This window comes from Trichosurus vulpecula, chromosome 2 (assembly GCF_011100635.1).
Source record: "Trichosurus vulpecula isolate mTriVul1 chromosome 2, mTriVul1.pri, whole genome shotgun sequence".
Taxonomy (NCBI): Eukaryota; Metazoa; Chordata; class Mammalia; order Diprotodontia; family Phalangeridae; genus Trichosurus; species Trichosurus vulpecula.
Window position 1 is genome coordinate 374,705,145 of NC_050574.1, and position 27,905 is coordinate 374,733,049.

The 27,905-nt window shown below is 35.7% G+C and overlaps 1 protein-coding gene across 1 annotated transcript in view; it reads left to right on the forward strand.

The window, feature by feature from the left end:
• ADAMTS5 (ADAM metallopeptidase with thrombospondin type 1 motif 5) overlaps positions 1-27,905 on the forward strand; it is an 86,840-nt gene that overhangs the window by 29,379 nt on the left and 29,556 nt on the right. The window contains exon 3 of the mRNA XM_036745781.1: positions 15,179-15,346. Coding sequence (XP_036601676.1) covers positions 15,179-15,346 — 168 coding nt within the window. The remainder of the gene's footprint in view (positions 1-15,178; positions 15,347-27,905) is intronic.

The window sequence follows — 27,905 nt, forward strand, 5'->3', positions numbered from 1 at the left end:
AAATAAGAGGTAGGGTGGGTTAAGGGAGGAATTAGTCAGAAGTAAAACAAACTCTTAAACAAAGAGAAATAAGTGGAAGGGAAATACATAATTAACGATTATAACAGTGAATAGGATGAGCTCACTCATAAAACGGAGGACAATAGCAGAACGAATTGGAAACCAGAATCCAACAAGAAGCAGACTTGAAACAGGAAGATTCACACAGAAATAAAATAAGGGGCTCAATCAAAAAAAAATATACTTTTTATGCTTTAACTGAATTTTTTTTAAAAAAAGGCTAGGGTAGCAATTATGATGTCTGCAAAGAAACAGCAAAAACAAATCTAATTAAAGAATATAAATGGGGAGACCACATTTTTCTGAACAGTACCATAGACAATAAATTAATATCCATACTAAACATATGTAAAACAAATGGCTTAAATTTTTTAAAGGAAAATGTAAATGAATTAAAGGGAGACATGGATAGCAAAACTAATGTAGTGGGAGACTTCAATTTACCCTCTCTGAGACCTAGATAAATCTAACTAAAAATCAAAGAAATGAAGGACTTGAATAGAATTTTTTAAGTTAGATATGATAGTTAGAAATGGAAAATATTGCACAAGAATTAAAAGCAATGTGCCTATTCCTCAGCGTGCATGGCACCTTCACAAAATTGACCATATATTAAGTCATAAAAACTTCACAAACAAGTGCAGAAAACAAATATTAAGCATATCAATAATCTATATCAAATTACTTGCCTTCACAGAGAAGGGGGAGGGAAAGGAAGGAGAGAATTTGGAACTCAAATTTTTAACAAATGGTTTTACATGTCACTGGAAAAAAACAAAATACATTAAAATATTACACATATCAAAAGATATGAAAAATCATTTTCAGAGGAAAAACTCCAAGGTATCAATAGCTCTATTTTTAAAAAAAAATGCTCTAAATCACTAGTGATTAGAGAAATGAAAATGTACCCAGTCTAACAACTTTTTGGTCATAACTCCAAATTCCTTTGTTGTTGTTGTTCAGTAATTTTAGGTGTATCTGTCTCTTCATGACCCAATTTGGGTTGGTTTTTTTTTTTTTTTTGGCAAAGATACTACAGTAGTTTGCCGTTTCCTTCTCCAGCTCATTTTACAGATGAGGAACCGAAGGAAACAGCATTAGGTGACTTGCCCAGGGTCACACAGTAATTGTCTGGGGTCACATTTGAACTCCAGAAGATATACATACATACATACATATATTATATATATGCATATATGTGTACATACATGTTGGGGGAGGGGAGGACATAGTCAACAGGGGATTTTGTTTTGTTTGATTATATATATTTGTATTCATTTTTATTTTTCTTAATTTCTCAATGGCAGAAGGGGCAGGTGAAAGAAAGAATCTGGACCTGAAAACAAGTTATCAGCTACCATTTGAAAATGCAAACATAAACTGTACAGTATCTATTATAATTATAACTTGCGTCTTGAACTTACGTTCTTGGCTTGTTTAGTCATATTTAGATTGGGTTATAATAATAACTCTTTTAGTCCCGGATTGACTAAATGAACTTTAACGTCCTTTGAACTCTGAGATGAGTGCTTAGAAAAAAATAGTTTTACTGATATTGGACAATTTTCCAATTTGCTATATGTAAATGGAGGAAAATTTGATGATTCGTACATCCTCATTTATGACTATATTTAACAAGTCTCTATTTTGGTAAATTTCAGAGGTGCTTGAAACATCTTAACTGAAATCCAGATTCATAGAATCAAATATCAAAATTCAACCTATCTAAAGCAAAGAGAGAATGGACCTGAATTTTTGTTTTGTGTTTAGGAGAGTATTTTTCTTTTTCCCTAACACTATTGTTTTAATTAACGTGCATTAAGTTTTGGGAAAATACACTATGGATTGGATTTTCTTTGATCTATAGAGCACTATTTGGAAATATAACCAGTATCTGTTGCTACTTTTTCTAGAGGAAACTTTTAGCAATATTAAAAACAATAAATTTTAATGGAAATTCTAATTGGACGAGAAACTTTCCACAGGCTCGCAGAGAGTTGTAAAGAAACATAAGGCAGGAAGGAGAAGTGAATATATCAGATACTAGTTTCCTTTTTTTTTATTCTGATGATTACAAAATAAAATAATCATTCCTCAACCCTTCTCCTACTTCTCCAAAGAATATTAGAAAATAGAAGACAGTATGGTACAGTCCAAAGCAATTTGGATTTAGAATCAAAAGACTGCATTTGATACCAACTTTGCCACTTAATACCTTTGTGACTTGGGGTTTGTCCCTTCATCTGTCTCAATTTCCCCATCTTAAAATGGGCTTCTTCTGGATTCAAACATGAGACTCTGCTGTCAGAATTTTTTCAAGATAAACAATGACATAAATGAGCGTTCTTGGAGTATAACAATTTCAATATCGGGCAGGATCTCAATCTTTATTTCGGTCAGGAATCTCTTCTGCAACTCCCCAACAGACTGTTCCATAGCAGCTTTTACCTGAAGACTTCTAGAAGGAGACCCACTATCTCCAAAGAGAGCCATTTTTCCTTTTAGATTGCTATACTATCAAGCCTAAATCTGTCTCTCCATAACTTCTACCCACTGCTTCTAGTCGTCAGGGGCCAATCCACATGGGCTTTTCCCCACATGATAGCCTTTTGTATATGTTTCTCTTCCCAACTCTTTTTAAAAAAATTTCCCAAGTCTGCAGCATAGTTTGGAGATCTTCTTCCATCATGGTCTTGAACAAACCCGGCTTTAGATCCCAAATGAGATACTGAGTCACTGTGCAACCCTGTAAGGCTTTATCTTTTAGCATCTTTAATCCCAGCAGGAAAACACAAGTGTGGGAGCATGCATGTGTTGGGGGAGGATGAGAGTAATGGGACATTACCTTACTGAAAAAAAGAGAGTTCATAGGAAGTATATCCCCCTAAATAATTAACAGAACTTCTTCTTTGTAAGGTGTGTTTGCCAGTGTCCCTGTCTGTTGCTTGATTTAGGTTCCTAAACACAAACCTAGAATTCTGTTTCCAGACCAGTGTTTTAAATAATAGATTACCTTCTTGAATCTAAAACTCATCAGTTGGTCCTAAATATAATGTTATTTCACCCAAATTAAATCTATCATTGGGGTTTCTATAGTTCTATCACAAATTACTTTCCAATAATTGGTTGTTTATCAGAATCTGCAGTATCACAAATGCTCCCAGGCGTACTTTTTCATCTTTGCATTGAGACAGCAGAGTTAACAGTATTTTGTGAATTCTGAGTGAGGTATGAAATAAATTCAATAACAAAGCATTCTTTGCCATTTTTCATATGTTAGTAAAGTAATTGAAGCACTTGTCTGATATTTTTTCGGAGAGAAATAGAAATTGCAAGAGAGCTAGATCCTACATACCACATTGACATTTTCACTTTTTGTTGTTGTTCAGTCATTCATTTGTATTCAACTCTTTGTTACCCCATGAACTTGTCCACGCAGTTTTCTTGGCAAAGATACTGGAATGGTTTGCCATTTCCTTCTCCAGTGTGTTCCCATATTACAGATGAAGGACTGAGGCAAATAGGGGTGAAGTGACTTGCCCAGGGTCATACAGCTGGGAAGTGTCTGAGGCCAGATTTGAAATAAGATTTTGCTGACTCTAGGCCCCATGCTCTATCCACTGAACTACCTCACTGCTGACATTTTTACTATTCAGTGCATTAATTCATCTAATTAAATTACATCTTCTTGTCAATTTATAGTTTTTGGACATTTTAGCGAGCTATCAACATCAAAAAATTATTTTACTTAATGAAAGTACTAATCTAATTAGATCTCAATTAATTATCTGTTAAATCTCAAATTTGTTATAGTAGCACATAAAGTTAACCTTTGAACCCTCACTTGTTATTAATAGCAAACAAAACCAAATCTCAACATTATAGTCAGCACCACTTAATAACTGTATTATGTAATTTATGTGATTTCTTATATCTATTTCTCTTCCTATTGAAACCATTTTAAAAAATACATATAGATAAAAGCTTTTAGTCTTTCATGGCTATCAGCACCCTTCAACACCCTTCAGCATCACTCTTCAACAAGTCACTAGATCTCTGGTATTGTCATTGGGCACACTGCATCCAGTGGTGCAATTGCTTCGCATCCCTACCCATTCTATGGGTCTCTTTTCCTTGTCCTCTCCTGAATCCTCCATAGGGTACCATACAACATGTGGGAAGACTGTTAGGTCTTTTAACATTATATTAGTACCAGTTCAGCACACAGGCTGTCTGTTATCATTTATTCTAGCTACAGGATTAGCCCACTTCCTTTTCAGATGCTGCATTTCATGAATGATCTCTTTTACAAGACTTTTTGGTAATATGCTAAATCCTCTTTGTGCATTCTTCTCTTTTGCCCCACATTTTGATTCCTCAGGAATTACATGATTCTCTGTTTTTATAAATTTTAATGTCCTTTTTTAATATTATCTATAATTTCCTCTAGTGTCCTTTTCTCTCCCCTTCACAGAGAGGTATCCCACATTATAAATAATATCTTTTCTTTAAAAAAATTAATTTACTATTATTTTCAACATTTTTCCTTTTAAATTTTGAATTCCAAATTCCTTCTCTTCCTTTCACTCCTCCCATACCTAATGAGAAGGCAAGTAAAACAAAATCAATTATAAATGTAAAATTATGCAAAATATATTTCCATAGTAGCCATATAGAAAAAAGCCACAAAAATAAAGTGAGAAAATTATATTTCAATTTGCACTCATAGCTCTCTCTCTGGAGGTGGATAGCATGAGTCATTTTGATTGTTGTATTGATCAGAGTAGCCAAGTCTTTCACAGTTGATCATCATTATAACATTGCTATTACTGTGCACAATGATCCCCCATTTTTTCCTCACTTAACTTTGCATCAGTTCATATAGGTCTTCCCATATTTTTTCTAAACCCCCCCCTCATCATTTCTTATAACACAATAGTACTCAATCACAGTCATACAACACAACTTGTTCAACCCTTTCCCAGTTGATGAATATCCCCTCAATTTCTAGTTCTTTACTACCATAAAAAACTGTTATAAACATTTTTACATATTGGTTCTCTTCCTTTTTCTTTTATCTCTTTGGGCTACAGAACTAGTAGTGGTATTGCTGAATCAGAGAGCATGCACAGTTGTATAGTCCTTTGGGCATAGTTCCAAATTGCTCTCCAGAATGGTTGTATCAGTTCATAACTCCACCTATAATGTGTTAGTGTTCTAACTTTTCCAAATGCCCTCCAACATTTGTCACTTTCTTTTTCTGTCATATTAGCCAATCTGATAGGTGTCAGGTGGGTATCTCAGAGTTATTTCAGTTTGCATTTCTCTAATCAATAATAATTGAAAGCAATTTTCATATGACTATAGATAACTTTGATTTATTCTTCTGAAAACTGCCTTTGACCATTTATCAATGGCTCTTATTTTTATATATTTGAATCAGTTTCCAATATATTTGAGAAATGAGACCTTTATCAGAGAAACTCATACAAATTTTTGATACTGCTTCTTTGTCTATGGTACCTTTTAACAAAGTGTAGTTTCAATTATTATCTCTTTTAATTAGGTTTGTTTTTGCTTTTGTTTTGTTCGAGGTCATGTTTACTGCCCTTGCCTTTCTTTACTTCAGCTGAAACACAATAGATTCTGCTCCAAACCTTTATTTTAATGCTATATGTGTCTTTATCTTTCTCTCTTTTTATTCTGTCCATCCTCAGAAGTCTGTTTTGTGTCTGATCATAACCTTCTTTAATCCACCCTCCATTTTATCACATCGTGCCATATTTCTTATTCCCTTCCCCTCCTATTTCCCTATTGAGTCAAATAGATTTCTATACGTGACTGAGTCTCTATATATGTATTCTTCTCTTTTTGAACCAATTCCAATGAGAATGAACTTCAAGCATTGCTCACTCCCCCATTTCCCCCCCCATCATAAATGTTGTTCCTTGATGCCTCTTTTATGTGAGATAATTTTCCCATTCTCCCTCTCTCTTCGCCCTCTCCAGTATATCCTTCTTTCTCACTCCCATTTTTTTTGAAGACCATCCCAGCATAATCAACTCACATTCATGCCCTCTGTTTATGTAGACTCCCTAATAAGGATAAAGTTCTTAGAAGTTTTAAGCATCATTGTCCCATGTAGGAATGTAAATAGTTTAAACATATTAAGTTCCTTATGATTTCTCTTTCATGTTTACCTTTATATGTTTCTCTTGAATTTTGTGTTTGAATGTCAAATTTTCTATTCACCTCTGGTCTCTTTATCAGGAATGCTTGAAAGTCCTCTATTTCATTAAATATCTATTCCCATCCTCCCCTCAGCCCCCTGCCCAAGGATTATACTCAGTTTTTCTAGGTAGATTATTCTTGGTTACAATCCTAGCTCCTTTGCTTTCTGGAATATCATATTCCAAGCCTTCTATTCCTTTAATGTGGAAGCTGCTAAATCTTGTGTGCTCTTGACTATATCTCCACAGTATTCAAATGATTTCTTTCTGGCTGCTTGAAGTATTTTCTCCTTGACTTGGGAGCTCTGGAATTTGGTGATAATATTCCTGGGAATTTTCATTTTGGGTTCTCTTTCAGGAGGTGATCAATGAATTCTTTCAATTTCTATTTTACCCTCTGTATCTAAGAAATTAGGGCAGTTGTCCTTGATAATCTCTTGAAATGTGATGTCTAGGCTCTTTTTTTGCTTATGGTTTCAATAATTCTTAAATTATCTCTCCTTAATCCATTTTCCAGATCAGTTGTTTTTCCAATGAGATATTTCACATTTTCTTCTCTTTTGTATTTTGAATTTGTTTTTATTGTTTTTTGATATCTTATGGAGTCATTAGCTTCCACTTGCACAATTCTAATTTTTAAGGAATTATTTTCTTTGAGCTTTTGTACCTCTTTTTCCATTTGGCCAATTCTGCTTTTGGAAGAGTTCTTTCCTTCAGTGAATTTTGGTACTTCCTTTTCCATTTGGCCTATTTTGTTTTTTAAAGAGTTCTTTTCTTCAATGAAAAAAATTGGCCATTAGGCCAATTCTATTTTTAAGGTGTTATTTTCTTCAGTAGTTTTTGTGCCTCTTTTACCAAGTTGTTAATTCTCTTTTCATAATTTTCTTACATAACACGCATTTATTTTCCCAATTTTTCTTCTACCACTCATCTCTTCCAATAACTCTTCCAGAAATTCTTATTGGGCTTTGGTCCAATGAGCGTTTTTCCTTGCTGCTTTAGTTGTAGCTGTTTTCATGTTGTTATTTTAGGAATTTGTATCTTGGTCTTTCCTGTCACCATAGTAGCTTTTTATGGTCAATCTCTCTCTTTGATGGTGTTATTTGCTCATTTTTCCAGCCTATTTCTTGACTTTGAACTTTTTGTTTGCATCAAGCTTCAGGCTTTTTTGTACTGCTGTTTTCAAAGCTAGATCTGGAGGTCTGCAAGTTTTCACTGCTTGTGGTGGCATGATGTGGAGAGAGCTTTCTCACTGCTTTCCTTGTCTGTCTTTACTCAGGAAGGGTTCCTTCTCCCTTGTAGCCACAAGTGCTAGTGCTAGTGCTCCTCCTTGCCTTGGCAACTTTGACCAGGGTCATTGCTCCTTTGTAAATGACTATAAGCACTCCTCTCCATCCTGGAACTGTGACCTAGAACTGCTTATGGGCAATAGTGATGCCAATCAGTGCCAGCTACACCCAGTGCCAACAAAGGGTTACTCGTAACCTCTTTCTGACCAGGTATCCAGCCTCCTTATCATCTGCAGGCTGAGAGGTCCAAAACTGCTGCTGTTGTTGCAACTGCCTTCAAGGCCTGCTGCTGTTGCTGCTACTGCACACATGTGCTCCAGACAGGCTTCTACCCTGATGTCACAGACCTCTCTTACCAACCTCCTAAATTGTCTTACACTAGAAAAAATTCTCACCCTGACATTTTATTGGCTCTGCCAATCCAAATATGATTTGAGGTGTTATTTTAAAGTTTTTTTGAAGGGGAATGTTGGGAGAGTTCAGCTGAGTTTCTGCCTGTACTCCACCATCTTGGCTTTGCTTCAACACATAATATTTTTAAAGAAAAAGGTCAGCATAACTGATTAATATGTCAGAAAAGTCTCAAAATGTATTCCATGTACCAGCCCTATGAACTTCCCACCTCTGCAAGGGGGTGCTATTGGGAATATCTTCTCATTTTTCTTCTTTGAAGTCATGAATTTTCTTTGTAATTTTGCAACATTCATTTTTGATTTGTGTATCTTTCTTTCTATTTCCATTGCTAAGTTATTATGTATACTATTTTCTTGACTCTGGTTTCTTCACTCTGCATCAATTCATGTAGGTCTTTTTATGCTTCTCCATATTCATCACATTCATAATTTCTTACAGCATAGCAATATTCTAAAGGAATTAATGGAATTCATGTAATTTTTTACCATTCTCCAATTAATGGGTATCTACTTTGTTTCCAATTCTTTATTACAGGGCAAAATATTGCTACAAACATTTTAGTGTATATAGGAGTATAAGCTGTGTAGTAGACGCTCTTGGTCAAAGGGTGTGGAATTGGTTGTGCCAATTCACAACTTCACCAACAATGAACTAGTGTACATATTTTCCCACAACCACTTCAGCATGAATGGTTTCCTATGCCTTCCTTATGTATTCCTGATTTCATCAATTGATGCTACCAGTCCCACTACTCCATATCTCTTCTCTGAGTTGTGCTCCATGACTGAGTCAAGTCAATAAGTTTTTATTAATTGTCCACTATGTACTAAACACTGGAGAGACAAAGAAAGGAAAAGACAGACTATATCCTCAAGAATTTTACATTCTAATGGTGGTAGTAGAAAAACAAAAAGCTGTCTTACACTAGGTGCCTTTTTTTCTCTCCACTTTTTCTTCCAAATCAAGGGTTTTAATGTGGAATCCATGAACATGCTTTTCTTTTTAACATTTTGATAGCTTTCTCAATATGATTAGAAATTAATTATAATTCTTCTAATCCTATATATTACGTTTTATGCATTTAAGAACGTTATTTTGTGAAGGTATCCATAGGCTCCATAGCTAAAGCGGTCCATGACACAAAAAAGTTTAAGGACCTCCATTATAAACCTTCTGCAATCTGACTTCTAACCTCATTATTCAACTGAAATTGATCTCTCCAAAATTACCAAAAATCTCTTAATTACCAAAAATCTCTTAATTACCAAATCTAATGACTTTTTGTCAATCCTGCCCTTGACCTCTCTGTAGCATTTGATATTGTTGATCCTCTTCTCCTGGAAACTCTTTCCAGGTTTTGTGTGTGTGTGTGTGTGTGTGTGTGTGTGTGTGTGTGTGTGAGAGAGAGAGAGAGAGAGAGAGAGAGAGAGATACAGTCCTCTATTCTCCTTTCTCTCTGCCTTCTCAGTCTCCTTTCCTGAATCTTCATTGATGTCATACCCACTAACCATAGGTGTCCCCCAGGACTTTGTCCTGGGTTCTCGTCTCTTTTTGCTGTATTTTAATTCACTTGGTGATCTCATCAGCTCCAGTGGATTTAAAAGATCTCTGTACCCATCTATATAAAGTATGTATACATCCACATATGCATACATATGTTTATATATGGAACTAAATCCTAAATCACCAATTGCTCATTAGACATCTTAAAACACATGTCCCATAAACATTTCAAACTTAATATGTCTAAAACAGAGCTCACCATCTCCACACACACACACACACATACTTTTCCCCTCTTCCAAACCTCCATATTACTGTTGAGGGCACCATCATGCTACTGGTTGCCCAAGATGTTAAGCTGGTGCCATCATCTACTCTGTACTCTCATCCCACATGTCCAGTCCATTGCCAAATCTTGTTATTTCTATCTTCACAACATCTCTCACATATGTACTCTTCCACTTATGCAACTACCACCCTACTTCAAGCCTTCATCATCTCTCATCTCAGCTATTTCAATGGCCTACCAGTTGATCTCCCTGCCGTAAGTCTCTCCTCCCTCCATTCCATCCTCCAGTCTGCTGCCATGGTGGTATTCCGAAAGCATAGGTCTGACTACATTACTCCTGTGGTATGACAGCAGTTTCCTGATGCAATTTCCTTTCCCTGACACAGCTTTCTTACCATACACAAATCCCACACAACTTCCTCAGGTTCCATCTTCGTTAGTATTCTCTGGTAAAGCTTCCTTCCTTCACAAAATCTGATTGGCTCCAGCTTCTTGGATGTAGCTTCCTGACTTAGGGCCAATAAAAAGCTCAAGCCATGTGGGTTCTGAGCTTCTCAAATGTTGCCCAAGACCATGCAAGTCACTATACCTTATGACTGACTGATCGGATGGGTTTCCGGATAGAGATGAGGGGGATTGTGTCCAGAGAAGTTATGCTCCACAGTATCCTTGCTGAATATCCTTGCTATGTTAGACCTAAGGAAACTTCCATTGTCGTTAAATGTTCAGTGACTCAAGATTGATTCTTTTCTTCACAACATCAAACCTGAACTAAGAGCCATGCCTACAACTCCTCTACTCAATAAACTCTAGTAGCCCCCTAATGCCTCTAGGATCAAACATAAAGTCCTCAGTTTGACATGTTTAAATGTTTAATGATCTTAATGATCTAGTACCCTCCTACATTTTCTGCTGTCTTATTTTTCTCTCCTTCACACATTCTAAAATCCAGGTCCAGTGGCCTATTTGCTGCTCTCAGCATAATATTTCATCTTTCATCTGTGTACATTGGCTGCTGTCCCCACCCAATACTCAAAAAGCTCTCTCTCCTTTCCTGTGCCTTTAGTTTCCCTACCTTCCCTCAAGTCTCAGTTCAAATCCTGTGTTCAACATTAGGCTTTTCCTAGTTCTTCAACTCCTAATGCTTTCCCCTCTGAGATTATCTCCCATCTACTGTGCAAATTTCTTGCATGCACCTAGTTACTTATACATTATCTCCCCCATTGGTTTGTTAGCTTCTTGAGTTTTTTTACCTTTCTTTGTACCCCAATGTTTAGCACAGTGCCTGGCACAAAGTATTTAATAACTGCTTTTTATTGAGTTATAGCCTGATTTTATATCCAGATATTTTTAAATTTGACCTTTATAGTTACACTCTTTATGATTTGTGAATGAATGAATAAAAATGAATTTATTTAGCACTTTCTATGCAGAATTGTGGTGCTAGAGAAGACTTTTGAGAGTCCCTTGGACAGCAAGTAGATCAAATCAGTCTATACTTAAAAAAATAATTCAGGCTATTCATTGTTAACAGAATTTTAAATGTAGTCCCAACAGGACTGATCTCTAACCTGTGAATAGCTGGAGCTGCAGAAAGCAGGCCAGAGACAGGAGTGCCAGGAATCAAGTAGTGACTTAATTAATCACTTTCAGAGTGGGGAATGCAGCCTGCAGACTTTTGTAGTTCTCCTGAGAAGAAGGGCTCTACATGCTGGAATGAAGGCACAGTTTAAATACATAAATCACAAGTGGGAAAGGGGAGAGAAGGTGGATTACAACACAATCATTTCTAGGGCCTGAGTGGTTTCCCAGCACAAACTCACGAGTGCAGAACAATACAAGTGTTCTTGAGTCTTGTGGGAACAGTTTTCAAGCTGATTGTTTCAAGTCTTAGGGGTCATTACTTGGTGGGGTACAGGAACAGAGTTCTGTGACAGGAATAGGTTCTACATTCTTTGATTCACTTTACTTAACTTTTATAGGCACAGTACAAACACAGGAATGTCAGAGTGATTGATAACTCTAAGTTGCATTGTGAGTCTCTGACTCCCAAGCCAGAATCTGCTGGTGAAATAGTAGCTCTGAAAAACCTAAATTATTAGTATATTCATTACACATATCATATTAATTAATATGAAAATCATGAATCCTTTCACATCACTGAAAGGTCACATACTGAAGCTGAAGCTTAAATACTTTGGCCACATAACAAGAAGGCAGAACTCATTGGAAAAGACCCTGATATTGGGCAAGATTAAAGGCAAAAGGAAAAGGGGACAGCAGAGGATGAGATGGATAATTGGATAAGTTCCATGATTGTATCATGGAAAGAGTGAACATGAACTTGGAGAGACTTTGAGAGATAGTGGAGGATATAAGTGTCTGGTGTGCTATGGGGTTACAGAGGGTTGGACATGAACAACAAATGTGCCAAGCCCTGTGTTAAATGCCAGGGATACAAATAAAAATGAATATCAGCCCTTGCTCTCAAGAAAGTTGCCTTCTAATGGGAGAGAGAACACACATAGCAGAATTATGCCTAGAGAAGGATATTTTGATCTAGAAAGTCACAAGTATGATGAGTAGTAAAACAAAACGTTCAATTGTTGCATCCCTTCCAGAAGCAGTGGTCGTATTGATATGTTCACTGCCCCCAGAGTAAAAGGTAGAAAGTGGGAAAGAGGGTGTTATGCACATGGCAGCTTAGCAGAGAGATGGTCAGGGTAAAGCATGATCAGAGATCTAGAGCTGGCTAGCTAAAGTGGACTTTCCCCAGTCAGGATAGCTCAGCCCCTAGTGTTAATAGTGTAGATAAGATCCCCTGTTAAACAGGTTTTAGACAAAAGTTGTTTAGAGGACCTTATAGAAGTTGAATACACATAGTGCTAATATCATATAAATATATTAAATATTTACTAAAGGAGGCCCTTCATAGAACTGCATGTCTTTAAAAACATCTATAATTCAGACTTTTCATTAATTTGTATAGACATTTCCTCCAATTAATGAGATTTTAATTGAAAATGCTTTAGAAGTAAAATATGATACTGTATACTAAACTGAGAAAATTTCTTTTTAATGGCATAATTATTGCTTTATATTTACATTATAGAAGCCCTTTTCTCCATGCCATCGATGGTAATGGATTTTGTTTGATGGGAAGGGGAGGTATTACTACTAGAGCTAAATCTTTAATGGTAAATTGTTTCTGGGAGAGTGACTATAATTGACCTATGGTATTTAGACACTATATCACCAGGTGGTTTGGTTGGATTAAAACTACTTTGGGGAGGAGGGGAGAGGTCCAGATACCTAAATCAGTTGATGAATTGATTCCCTGATGCCCAATCTCCAAGACCAGTTGATATAATGACAAAAAATAAGGGGCATATAAAAGGGACAACAACGTGTTAAAGTTTTAAACAAAATGTACAGGAGGACTTATATTCCTTTATATTCTATCCTAACAACCATCACATAATCCTTTATATTCCTATTATATCCCTTTATGAGTTATAAATTTGTATTCAAGCTTGATGGCTTTAGAAGGGTAGCTTGCCATTGGCTGGCCCAAGATCAGCCTATCCCTGTGTGGACCTTAAACAGGCAGCTTGCCAGATCTGGAGATGGAAGGAGATGCAAGGAGAGTGATTCCTGGCAGTCTACAGGAGATGAAGGAAGGAAGGAAGGAAAGAAGGAAGGAAGGAAGGAAGGAAGGGAAGAAGAAAGGAAGGAAGGAAGGGAAGAAGGGAGGGAGGGAGGAAGAGAGGGAGGAAGGAAAGGAAGGAAGAAAGAAAGGGAGGGAGAGAGGAAGGAAGGGAGGGAGGAAGAGAGGGAAGAAAGGAGGAAGGAAGGAAGGAAGGGAGGAAGGGAGGAAGTCAGGAAGGAAGGAAGGAAATAGGCATTTATTAAGTGCCTACTATGTGCCAGGCACTGTGCTAAAGGCTTTATAAATATTATCTCATTTGATCTTCACAATAACTTTGAGAGGTAGGTGCTATTATTATCCCCATTTTACAGTTGGGGAAACTAAACAAGTAACTTGCCCAAGGTCTCATAGCCAGTAAACTGATTGAACGAATCTTCCTGAGTATTGTAGCCCAGCACTCTAACCACTCTATCCACCTAACTGCCTGAAAAAGAGTAATCCCCAGCAGCAGAGAGCCAACTACAGATTCAAGATAAAAGTCCTGGAAGTTGGGAATCAAGTCCAGAGGTTCCAGCTGAGTAACCCACCCAATAGAGACCCAGAGGACATTACAAAAAGAAAGAGGACATGAGAGCACCGAAATGCCAGAGGCATGAGTGACCTTGACCCCGTGTGTTCTCTATGTGTATGCTTCACAACCAGTGTACTGAATTTTGTTCCGCCTGTTCCCACTGTTACTTTTTGTGTTTATGGGACAGCAAGGCTTATAGGAGGAATGTTTTATTGGTGCTATTACTACTATTCGATCTTTTCGATCTTGGGATATGTGTGCTTGTTTGAAGCTCTAGCTTTAGGGGCAGGGACCCACAGAATTCCTTGGAGTCTTACATAGTAACCATCCTGGCAACCCAACATACAACCTTTTAGCATGGATACTGGTTGGGATGGAATCTTCAGAGACAATGCTACAATAGCTGCCAGATATCCAGCAGGGACTGAACAAGCTTAACATAAGGGGATGGTGATTTAACGAGTTAAAGAAACAACTCATATGCCATTTTTCAATTGTTTTAAGAATTGCAGGGTTTATTTTTAAACTTGTGGTTCCTTTCAGCCATTGAGCCCATTGCTTTTCCATTCATGTACATACACACGAGAGCCCAGATTCAAAGTACAAAGTATCTTCTTCCTCTTCAGTGAACAATGGCAAGAATATGAGTTAGGCTTTTCAGGAAACTCAATCTATTGCTGTAGCAATGGACGCTGCGTATTTTTAGGGTTTCTATCAAGTCTGCTCTCCAGGTTATTGATTAGAATTGGGTTTTTAACAGCATTGTAATTGCTTGAAATATCAGAATCTGTGTTGTCTTAATTTTTATGATGCTTATTATTATAAGATTGTACTATTTAACTAGCTCTTTGTACCTTAAGTATCATGGAAAACCAGTAATGACAGCTTACCTTTGCAAAGTGCTTCAAATATGGTATTTTGGTTCATTTTTATTGACTAATCTGTAAGGTAGATAGTCCTAATATTGTTAGTCTCAGCTTTTCAGCTGGGTAAATTGAGAATCAGAATGTTTGTGAACTTCCTAAGGTCACAAAACTGTAAGTGCAGAACTTGGATTTATACCTAGGCCTTCTAATTCAAGTGCTCAAGTACTTTTTAAAAATTATCACACATTATTTCTTGTACTTTCAGCATCTATGAATTGAATTTATTATTATTTTTTTCTCATAGGACATCTACTTGGACTATCTCATGATGATTCTAAGTTTTGTGAAGACAACTACGGTTCCATGGAAGATAAACGCTTGATGTCTTCTATCCTAACTAGCATCGATGCTTCCAAACCCTGGTCCAAATGTACGTCAGCAACCATTACAGAATTCCTGGATGATGGTCATGGTATGTATTGTTTCAGTTCAAACTGTATATAAAATCAAGCCATTTAGTTTCTCGTGAGCACTGTATTATTTTATATCCATGTAATTTGAAGTTTTCAATAAATCCAATTTGAGTTAATCATTACAATAGAGGATAATGGAGAAAACATAAAATACCAACCTCACTAGTTAAATAATGATGATAATTTTAGAAATTTAGAAAATTTGAAGGCTATCAAGTAAATACCTCAACATTACTTTGAGATCCTGGATTTTATCCTCATTTTCACCTCTGTCTTCCTTTGAGACTTTTTGCAGATATCAGAGAATCACATAAACTAAAAGTTGTTAGGGACTTCAAAGACCATGTAGCTCTATCCATATCTAAGCAATAATCCATTTTATGGCATCACAGATAAGCATTCAGTCTCTGTTTGAAGAGTTCCAGTACTTAATATATATTCACTAAATTGAACTGAAGTCTAAAGAAGGCCATCAGTAACTATGTTTTGGGTATGGTCTCTCAATAGTTCTGAATCCACTCAACTCTACTTGTCACTTAGCCCATATTTATCCATTATAACACATGCTCTGAAGTGACTATCCCAACTCCTACACACTAATGAATAGAGTCTCAAAAGTGTGACTCAAGGGGTACCTTTGATATTTTTTCCTAATGCTATATAGCTCAAGTTCCCACCTGTGTATCTCTGTCTACAATCATCATTCAATATCAGTCAACCAGATTTAATTAGTTTTTAGAAAGAGGTATTTACTAAGCTGGTATAGTAAGAGCATCGATAAAAAAATATTCCCCCCAAAAAAGTCTATAACATATTCTTTTACAAATACCTACCAAATCCAGGAGAAAGGAGAATTGAGCTTGTAGTACACATGGAGCAAAACGGTAACACAGCTTCTGGAAGTCCTTTTGCTGGAGTTCTCAAGATATTCCCCTATGTGTGGTGTAGATTTTCTGTATCAGCTCTTTGTAGAGCCTTGAGAGCGCTTGGATGTAGACATCCAGTATGTTGTTGGCTCCTGATGCAGTCACCACTATCTGCTGCTGTGGTCCAGTGACCATGCTAGGAAACCAATAAGGTATATAAGGTATCCTCCAGACACCCAGAGTTTACAAGGTCCTTTTCTAGTCAAGGAAGTAACAGGAGGGAAGACAGAGGAGACAAAGATCAAGAGAGAGCCTGGGGCTCTGAGAGGAATTGATTCTTTCTCAGGGATTAAGTGGAAGTACATCTTTACTTGCTTATGTCTCTAAGGTTCCAAAGCTTTACTAAATTAAAATTGACTTACTGTCTTACCTAAGTTTTTTAGTTATTCAAAGAGGTGGGGAGAGTGAAGGGATTATTCACACCTATTGAACAAAAAAGATAGGTTCTCACCTAATAAGTGTATCAGGGATGAGCATCTTATCACTTCCTTTAAGTAAGGTTGGGTAACTGATGATCTGCTCAGTAACTCTCCATTTTTTTCTACCATCCAGTCCCTGATAATGGCATTAGAAGCCTTGTCAAATACTTTGGAAAAATCTAAGGATACTATCTAAAATCTAAGTATACACTGTTACTGTTGTGACTTAGAGCTATTTGTCACATATAATTAACAGATAGGAAACAATTAATTTTGCTTCTCTTGCCCATCTATTATTAGCTATCAGAATGGTTTAACCATCTACAGGAATGCCTGTAGGCTGGTGAATTAGCTTCTTTCTTGCTCTCTCCCTAAGAAAAACAAAGTGGAAGATTTTCTTTTCAAAATGACTTGTGGATAAGTTTTATGGTCTTCAAAGAATAGAAATGGAAAAAAAATCAACCCACGGTTTGAATGATTGCAAACACTTCAAGTTTTCTAAATAAATTTTAGGTTTATCTTGTTGAGTACAAAGGCAGGAGATGCTTTATTATGTTACAAATTGGTGAGTAACTATTACACTACAGCAAGAAAATAACATTTAAAATATTCTCTGAAATTTAAGTTTTATTGAAAATCAGCTATTTAAAGAACCCAAAAATACTTACATGAATATGCAGTCCCATTAATGCAATGCAGTTTTCTTGCCCATTCTCTGGTACTTTTGTCCATGTCTTCCCATAAACTCAGTGTGGGGTCCTTTGTCGTAGGCTTGATGTCCTTCCCATCACAGTCAGCCAATTTTTTTAACCATACTTCTTTAATTATATTACTTATTCTTATCCTTTTTTAGTTCTTTATTCATTTTATATATATACATATACATGCCTGTATGTATGTGTATGTATAAATATCTGTGCTACTTCTCTAATCTAAATCTTACATATAGGGTGAGTCCTCAGAAGGTATGTGACTATTACTCTTAGTTTCTAGGGACAATATTGTGGATCAGATATTCCTAATATTATAGCTCCCAAGCCTCTACCCATGTGCTTCTTAATACAGTCATCTCAATTAGCTCTAACAAAGGCACATACTAGACGGGATCATAAGAAGAGTTGTTAAAAACATTTCCCCCATTAACCTTGGGTTCTTTCCCCTACAAATATATAAAACCACTATGGGAAAAGTGGTCTTAAACCTAGAGCACCAGTGAAGGACACATATAGGATACACATATGACAAAAGATAATCATAATTCCTTGTTTGACAGGGCATGAAAGTTCTTTCTGTCTTTAAAAGAATCCTTATACCAGGTTCTCAAGATCTGCTTCTCTCATCAGCTTAATTATCAGTATTTTAAATGTGAGATCCTTGTAAAATAGAGTAACTGAATCATACCAATTTTAGCATTCTCTCTAAGGGTAGAGCCAGAAGACAAAAGAAAATTATAGCTAAATGGAAGGATAGTCTTGGAGAGGCAAATAAAGGATTTGAAAGAGCTTGGTTTTTTTTAAAAATCATATTACAAAATCAAAAAGAAAAATAATTTCAAAGGAAACTTGGTCGTTTTGTATTACAATACCATAATAAGTATTTTCAAGAAAACTATCGTGAAAATAATTGGAGCTTATGTACCAATATCTTTACATATTGTATGAGGAAGGAGAGAAAATCTGTGAACAACTCAATAAGATCAAATGGAAGATGGTGGAACCAAGATGGCAAAGTAGTGGAAAAAATATAGCCTAGCACCCTAACACAGCTCCTCCATAAAGATATACACACCATATAGACAATACATCAGATTGATTGGAAAATCCAAGAAAAAATATTATAGCAAATCATATTTCCAGCCTAGACCAACAAAAGGAGAAAAAGAGGTTTGCAGACCATGAGGACAGAGGTCTACTTGGGAGCACACAATCAGGAGCACTTCTTTGAAGCAACTGAAAGAGGACCAGGGCCATGTACCAAGAAAAATAAATGGTCCCAGAACTACACAGATAGAACCCAACTCAGAGTTCAGGAACAAGTGCTGGTGGGAAGCATGGCTCTCTATCCAATTCCACCTCATATATCCAGGGTGGTCTGAGGAAAGGACCTATACTTAGGAATTCCAAGTGAGAAGCACTTGCAGGCCCTAGGCTGAATATTAAGCAAGGAGAAAGTGTAGAAGCAAGCCACAGTACTGTAACACTCACCTCAAGAAGGGAGCAAGGTCTCAGTTCCAGCCCCTAGCCTAGTCTGAAGCCTAACCTAACCCGAACTGGAAATCTAACCAAGGTAAGTATTCCACATCAACTATGAGTTGTATGATTTTGAACCAGAACTTTCAAGCTGGCTAATTATAGGTGAGGTCAGCAGCAATGTATTAAAAGTACAACCAGGGGCAAGTCCACAGGTGAGCTCCTCAGTCCCAGATCAGGAACTTGCAAAACTCAGACCAGGAGGTCAGATTTTTCCTTAGATCAAACCACTTTTGGAGCACTGAAAGCTTGCAGGTCCACATCTTGAGCTGTCTTTGAGATCAGGAACAAAAAAAACACTTGATACTCTAAGAAAGCTACAAAAGGACCCAAGAAAACACAAGCTCAGCCCAGACATTCCCTCCAGAAGTGCTCACAACCTAGCCCTAACATAAAGCCTGAAGTCAGGAAGTAAACAAAAAAGAACCTTAGCACATAGAGCTATTAAAATGGCAGAGACGGTCCATACACAATGCCAGAAGAAGAGAAAGACTCCAAAGCATCTACAAGAAAGACTTAAAGAAAAACAGATCGTTCTCAACTTCAACTAGAATTCCTAGAAGAGACGAAGCAAGAGTGGGGTTTTTTAAAGAGCTAAAAATGATTTAACAAAGGAAAACAATAGATGAAAATGGGAAGAGAAATGGGATCTGTGGAAAAAAATATGTAAAGAGAATTAACAACTTGGCATGTGGTACAAAACCCTATTTAAACAACAAAAGTATGAGAGGATGATGGAGAGAAAGACCCAATTAACAATAATTACTGTGAATACCAATGGAATGACCTCGCCTCTGAAACAGAAGAGGATATCAGAATGGATTAGAAACCAGAATCCAACAATATGCCGTATAAAGAAACACATTTGAAACATAAAGATTTACATGTACTTAAAGCAAAAGCCTGAAGCAAAGTTTATTGTGCTTCAGCTTAATTTTTAAAAAGCAGTAGAAGCAATCATGATCTCAAACAAAGCAAAAGCAAACATAGAATTATTTAAAAAGATAAATAAGGGAATTCCATTTTCCTAAAAGGTACCATAGACAAGGAATTAATATCAACACTGGACATTTGCAAACCAAGTAATGTACTATCTCAATTCTTAAAGGAAGAGCTAAATGAGTTATAAGGAAACTATAATAGTGGAGATCCTCAACATACCCTTTTGGAGCTAGATAGATCTAACAAAGAAATGAACAAGAGACAAGAAAGAAGTAAACAGAATTTTAGAAAATTTAGATATGACAAACCTATAAAAATTGAATGGGGATAAAAGGCATGTTCCTATTTATCAGCTATGCATGGTACCTTCACAAAAACTGACCACATATTAGGACATTAAAAAAACTCATGACAGTGTTGGAGAGTAGAAAATTTAAACATATTTTATAGGCCATAATGTGATAAAATTATATTCAGTGAAGGACTACTAAAGCAAAGATTTAAAATTAACTGAAGAATAAACTTGATCCTAAAGAATGAGTGGGTAAGAAAATGATAGAAACAATGATAAATTTCATTAAAGATAATTACCACAATGAGAAAACATACTAAATTTTGGGGGATATGGCCAAAACAATCTTTAGGGAAAAGTTACTCCATTAAATATTTTCATCAATGAAAGAAAGAGCAGATCAACAAACTGCATACAACCAAAAAAAGCCAACAAATTAAAAACCAAAATAGAAATACTGAAAGTCAAAGAAGTGATAAAATTGAAAGCAAAAAACCCAATTCACATTGAATTAATAAAACTAGGAGCTGTTTTTTTTTAGCTCAATAAAGTAGATAACCATTGACTAACTCAATTAAAAAGGGAAGGAAGAAAACAAAATTACCGGGATAAAAAATGAAAAAGATGAATTCACAAACAATGAAGAAGAAATAAAAGGAACAATCAGAGACTATTTTGGCCAATTATATGACAATTAAAATGACAATCTAAATGAAGAGAATGAATATTTGTGAAAATATAAAATATCCAAATTAGCAGAACCAAAAATAGAAAACAATCCAATCTCAGAAAAAGAAAACTGAACAAACCATAAATAAAGCTCTGTTTTTTCTTTTTTCTTTTCCCCACCTCAAAAAATTCTGTTATCAGATGAATTTATAAGTGAATTCTATCAAACATTCAAAGAACATTTAATTTCAATATTATGTAAATTACTTGAAAAAAGAGGAATGGGTGTCATGCTAAATTCCTTCTACAATACAAATACAGATTTGATATCTAAAACAGGGAAAATTGAAGCAGAGAAAGAAAACTATAGACCAATATACCTAATGACTATTAGTGCAAAAATTTTATATGAACTATTGGCACAGAGACTACAGCAATATAGCAAAGTTATACACTATGACTAGGTTAGAATTATATAAAGAATACAAAGTTGATTCAATATCGGGGAAACTATATATATAATTGACCATATTAGTAACAAAAACAACAAACATCGAGGAGGCAAAAAAAATGCTTTTGAGAAGATACAACATCCATTCCTTTTTTCAAAAAAAAATTACAAGACAAGAATAAATGGATTTTTTCTTATTATCATGAGTAAAGAAACTGTAGCATGCACAGCTGCCATATCCCTGTAAAAATCATCTTGGCTAAACCAGGTTGAGAGTAATCAACAGGCTTCAAACCCATCAGTGAATTAGGGGACTGGCTACTTCAAGAATGTGAAGACTTCCCCTGGTGGAATGGGCATTTGAGTACAATTTGTTCCATTGGCTATGTAGGCAGCTAAAGTAGGCTCTGTGGAGCACTTACAGCTTAGTCAGACATTGAACATGCCGAGGTCATCTACTTCATCCTGGGGCATCAGAAGGCATCTTGACTTTTGTCTTGCAACTAGATTTTGATGACTTGAAGAGAGAGTGAGGCTGATGACTGTGTAGCTCTGGCTCGCTTTATTCCAATTCATGCTTAAGTCAAGACATCTCCTCATGATGTTATTGGTCCTCTTCAAAAACTTATCTAAAATTAAGAGCCTGTGTTATATGTAATATTAGATACCATTACAGTAAAATCAGGCATAAAGCAAAGGTGATCATTATCACCATAACTTCAATAGAGAGATAGTAATGCTAGCTCTAGAAACAAGACAAGAAAAAGAATATGTGGTAAAAATGTTCTTTTTTTGCTTATTATGTGATAGTTTATTTTGACAACTCTAGAGAGTCAACTACAAAACACTTAACTTCAACAAAGTTGCAAGATCTAAAATAAACACACACAAATGATCAGCATTTCTGTATATGCATTTAATAAATGTTTATTGGATGATTATATATTACCAACAAAATCCAGCAAGCAGGAATAGAATTTAAATTTCATTTCAAATAATCATAGGAAGTATAAAATACTTGAGTGTCTACCTGCCAATCTACAAGGAACTATAAGAATCCAACTACAAAACACCCATTTCAAAAATAGAGACAGATTAAGTAATTGGAGAAATATGAATTGCTCGTGGAAAGACTGAGTCAGTGTAATAAAAATGTAAAATATTACCTAAATTAACTTAGTCAATGCCATACCAATGAAACTACCAAATTATTACTTTATAGAGCTAGAAAAAATAAGAAAGTTCATCTGGATGAATACAAAGTTAAGAATCTCAAGGAAAATGATTTTTAAAAAAGTAGTAAGGAAGAGGTCCTAGCAGTACCAGATCTCAAACTCTACAACAAAGTAGTAATTATCAAAGCAATTTGGTATTGGTTAAGAAATAAGGAGTTTGATCAGTTGTTTGGTACACAATTTACAGAAGCAAATGAGCACAGAATTGTTGTGTTGGATAAACCCAGAGATTCCAGCTACTGATGTAAGGATTCACCATTTAATAACTGTTGAGAAAGCTGGATAGCAATATGGCAGAAACTAGGTATACCAACATCTCACACTGTATACCAAGATGAGCTCCAAATGGGTGCTTGATTTAGACATGAAGGGTGAGATAACAACCAAATTAGAAAAGAAACAAAGAAATTACCTGTCAGATCTGTGGATAAATGAAAAAGTCCATGACCCAACAAGAGATAAGTTCACAGGAAGTAAAATGGATAGTTTTGATTATATAAAATTAGTTTTTGTTTAAACCACAGCTATGAAACTAAAATTAAAAGAGAAGTGGATAAATGGGGGGAAACCTTTGTTTTGCAGCAAGTTTCTCAGATAAAGGTCTCATTTCTTAAATATGTAGGGAACTAATTCAATTTATAAAAATAAGAGCCATTCTCCAACTGATAGATGGCCAAAGGATGTGAATAGGCAACTATCAGAGGAAGAAATCCAAACTATCAATATCCATATAGAACAATTTCTAAATTATGAATACATAAAGAAATGCATATTAAAATGATTCTGAGGTTCTTCTTCATACTCCTCCAATTGGCATAGATGACAAAAATGGTAAATGATAAATGCTGGAGAAAACAAGTACATTAATATACTGTTGTTGGAGCTGTGAGCTGATCCAGCCAGTCTGGAAAGCATTCTAGAAAGTTGGAACTATGGCCAAAATAATATTAAACTGTAAAAATCCTTTGGCCCCATGATACCACTACTAAATCTATACCCCAGAGAGATGAAAGAAAAATGAAAAGGATCCATATTTCTAAAAACAGTTCTAGCAGCTCCTTCATTTTTCTAGTAGCAAAGACTTGGAAATCACATGGGTGCCCATCATTGGGCATTGGGAAATGGATGAACAAGTTGTCATACATGAATATGAAGGAATATGTGGTGTAAGAAATTATGACAGAGAAGTGAGCAGACCCAGGAGACTCATGATGAAATGTGCTAACTAACTGCATCTGGATAGAGAGGTGATTTAATCTCAGACCTATTTAGTTTGGACATAAGTAATGCAGAAATTTTTTTCAACTCTATGAGGTTGTAGAAGGAATTTTGTTTTTTTCTTCCTATGGGGGGGTGAGAAGGAAGAAAAGATGGACTTTCATTATTAAAAATGAAATATAGTTTAATTCAAAAACTTATTTAAATATAAGACACATGGAGGGAGAAAAAAACTAAAAAAAAAGAGATCAAATGGAAGAGGGATCCCTTATGTGAAGCCCTGCAGATGTTATTTTCAGATGACATTGTGATGATTCCATAAAGCCCTGACTCACTGCACACTCCCCTGACATCTATATTTTTTTTAAAAAGCATCTTTCATTTGACATATTCAAGGAGATGATACTTTATTCCTTGGAATTGATAAAATCTCAAGAATCTAAATATCTATTTTGTTAATTATAATAAATCTATAATATTTAAATGGCCAGTTATCAAATTAACTCTATAGACAATTTTTTTTGTTTTAAAAATTCAGATTCTATTATTCTTCCTTGTTTTAGTTGTGGTAATTGAAAGGAGATAGTCTTCTACTATTTTATCTTTTGTGTATATTTTTAATCTTTAGTTTTAATTTTGAAGACTAGCTATATTTAATGAGATGAATTCACAATGACTTCTAAGAGTAGGGATCCTGGAATGCAACAGATTCTATTTTAAATAAGATATATTTCCACAACACAATGGTCTTAAATTTTAAAGTGACAGAAGTATTCCTGATGTTATTATTCACAGTTCTCTTCAACTAATTTCTAAAATGAAACAAAATATTCTACTTGATGGATCAATTTATGTGTAAGAACAATTATGCCCTTAGGTATGTTAAAACAATTTTAATGATAAATGAACCTCAGCCAGGATTTTAACAAGTCATAATATCCATGCACTAAGGTTCATCTACCCGTATTTGAACAAAACCCTTTAGGCTCTCACTCATAACTTATTTACTTTTTCTCACAAATTATCATGAACAAACAATAGCCAACATCTGAGCAATTTAAAAGCCAACCAACAATTTGATATTGAAGAAAAATATAATGAAATATAACCCCCTACTCATTAGAGAGAAGTGGGTGCCTTTTAGTTCAGAATTTTATTTATATTGTCAAGCTTGGTGACTGTATGGGGTATATTTCTACTTAATTGTTTTTTATTAGTTACAAGCTCAGTTTAGAAGAAGAAAAAGGTCTCTAAAAGTCCTATGGTTTAAAAAAGCTATAAAGATGAAACATTAGTACCTCAATATGAAACTGTTGAGACAAAATGATGCAAACCCATGTTGTCACTTCTTTGTGACCTAGTAAACCACTCCATTTTACATATGCTGGTTCTACCTGCTTTCAGCTCCAAGGAACAAATTACCCCTCGTGGGATAAGCCCGTCACTTCTAATCTGGGTACCATGCAGATAACTCTAGCCTTAATTGACACCACCTCCCTCGGCCTCCTCTCTGCTCTGATTAGAGAACTGAAGGCTAGACTGCCAAACTCCTCCCAATGCCTTCCTTTATTGAGGGCAGATATTAGACTCTCAGGCTAATACAATAACTAAGTCTGATGAGTTATAAAAAATCCTGCTGCAGGAGTCTCATTTGTTCTACTGGGATTAGGGAAGTCTATTTCATTATATAATCTCCAGGACCAATATTGGTTTTTGGGTTGCTTGGAATTTGACTCCCTTTTAATGATCGGATCTTTTAATTTACATAGTTGTTGTTTTGTGTATTGTTCTTTTGGTTTCACTTATTTCATCCTGTGTTAGTTCATTAAAATCTTCCCATATTTCTTTCAGTTATTCAGAGATCATTTCTTCCAATTCAGTAGCATTTCCTTACATTCATATACCACAGTTGTTTTTTATTTTTTCCAATCATTTCCCAATTGGTGGGAAGCCAATTTGTTTTCACTTCTTTGCTATCGCAAAAGGTGGTACTATGAATATTTTGGTATATGTTGACCCTTTTGTTTCTGTCTTTGATTTCTTTGGGATATAGGCCCAGTAATGGGATCATAGGGTCAAAGGTCAGGAATACTTACATTTATTGCATAATTCAAAATTGATAACCAGAATAATTGGAGCAATTTATTGGACCAAAAATTTCTTAGTGTGCCTATTCCCATAGTTCCCACAACCCCTGAGAGACTGACTATTCTCATTTTTTGGTCATCTTTGCCAACTTATGGAATCTGAAGTGAAATCTCAAAAAAATTATTTTTTTCACTATTAATGATTTCAGAAAGTTAGTCAATGAATATTTATTAAATGCCTGCTATGTGCCAGGCATGGTGCTAAGTGCTGAAGGTAGAAAGAGACATAGTAGTCCCTGCTCTCAAGGACTTCACAGTCTAATGGGAGAGACAACATGCAAATAATTATGTACAAACAGGATAAATACCAGATAAATTGGAAATAATGGACAAAGGGAAGACACTACAGGGTGTTCCTAAAGTCTGGACACGTAGGCAAAAATGCATATTTTCAAGAAATGAAATGAATGAAATTTTCAACAACATTTTATTTAATTGGAATATTAACAAATAACATCTTCAATATGATTTCCATCATTTGTGATGCAAAGGTTGATGTGCCATGTGAACTCAATGCAATAACTCCACATTGCTGTTAATTGCCCATGTGTCCAGACTTTAGGAGCACCCTGTAGAATTAATGGAGATCAGGTCTAGGCTTCCTGTAGAAAGTGAAATTTTAGCTGGGACCTGAAGGAAGCCAGGGAAGCCAGGAGGTGGAGATGAGGAAGGATAACTCTCCAGAAAGGGGAACAGCCAGCAGAAATTCCCAGAGTTGGGAGATAGAGTATCTTGTGTGAGGGAAGAGCAAGGAAGCCGACGTCACTGGATCACAGGATACGTGGTGGTGTCTAACAACTAGGAAGGTAGGTTATATATGAAAGATGTCAAATGCCAAGCAGAGGATTTAATTTTTAATCCTGAAGATGATAGGGAGCCACTGGAGTTTATTGAACAGTGGGGATGACATGGTCAGACCTCTGCTTTAGGATAATCACTTTGACGGGTGGGTCAGACCAATCAGCATGCTACTGCAGTAGTCCAAATGTGAGATGATGAGGGTCTGCATTGCTTCATTTTCCTCCTGGCTATGCACCCTGAGACTTGGACTCATTCATCTTCTCTCCTCCCCAGTTCCTTTTGTGAGTTGTCTTCCCCCATTAGATTTTAAGAGTCTTAAACACAGGTACTGTCTTTCTTTTTCCAATTTGAATCTTCAGCACTTAGCAAGTTCCTGGCACATAGTAGGCACTTAGTAAATGTTTACTGACTGACTGATTATACCAGGGTGGCAGCAGTTCAAGGGAGAGATTGTGCATGTGCATGTGAGGTGTTATGAAGGAAAAATAAACAGGCCTTGGTAAACCATTGGAAATGCAGATGAGAAAGAGTGAGGAGTCACATGGACAACACCTAGGTTGTGGGCTTAGGTGACTGGTAGGATGGTAGTACCCTCAATAGTGATGGGAAGTTAGGAAGAGGGGAAGGTTTGGTAGAAACAATAATGAGTTTAGTTTTGAATATATTGAGTTTTAGATATCTATAGGACATCCAGTTTGAGATTTGGAGTATATTTTCATATGATCATTTATAGTTTAAATTCTTCTTTTGAAAACTGCTTATTCATATCCTTTGACCATCTATGTATTGAAGAAGAAAATATACTGGATGTCCCAAAAGTCTGAGTGCAATTTGAGCTCTCGAAAATTCAAACTAAAACTGGAACACCCTATATTTGTGTCAATTTCGTATATATTTTGTATAACAGATTTTTATCAGTGATATTTGATGCAAAGGTTTGTTTTCTCACTCAACTATCTCTCTATATTCTTGATTTTGGTTGGTACAAAAGCTTTTTAATTTATGTAATCCAGATTGTCTATTTTGGCATTTGTGGTTACATCTATCCCTTGTTCTGTTGGGAATTCTTTCCCTAGCTGCAGTTGTGAAGGGTACCTTCTTCCTAACTCTACCGATTTCTTTAATCATGTTACCTTTCACATTCGGGATGTGAATTAATTTGGAATTCAGTATGATAATTGGTATTAGATGCTAGGCTAGAACTAATTT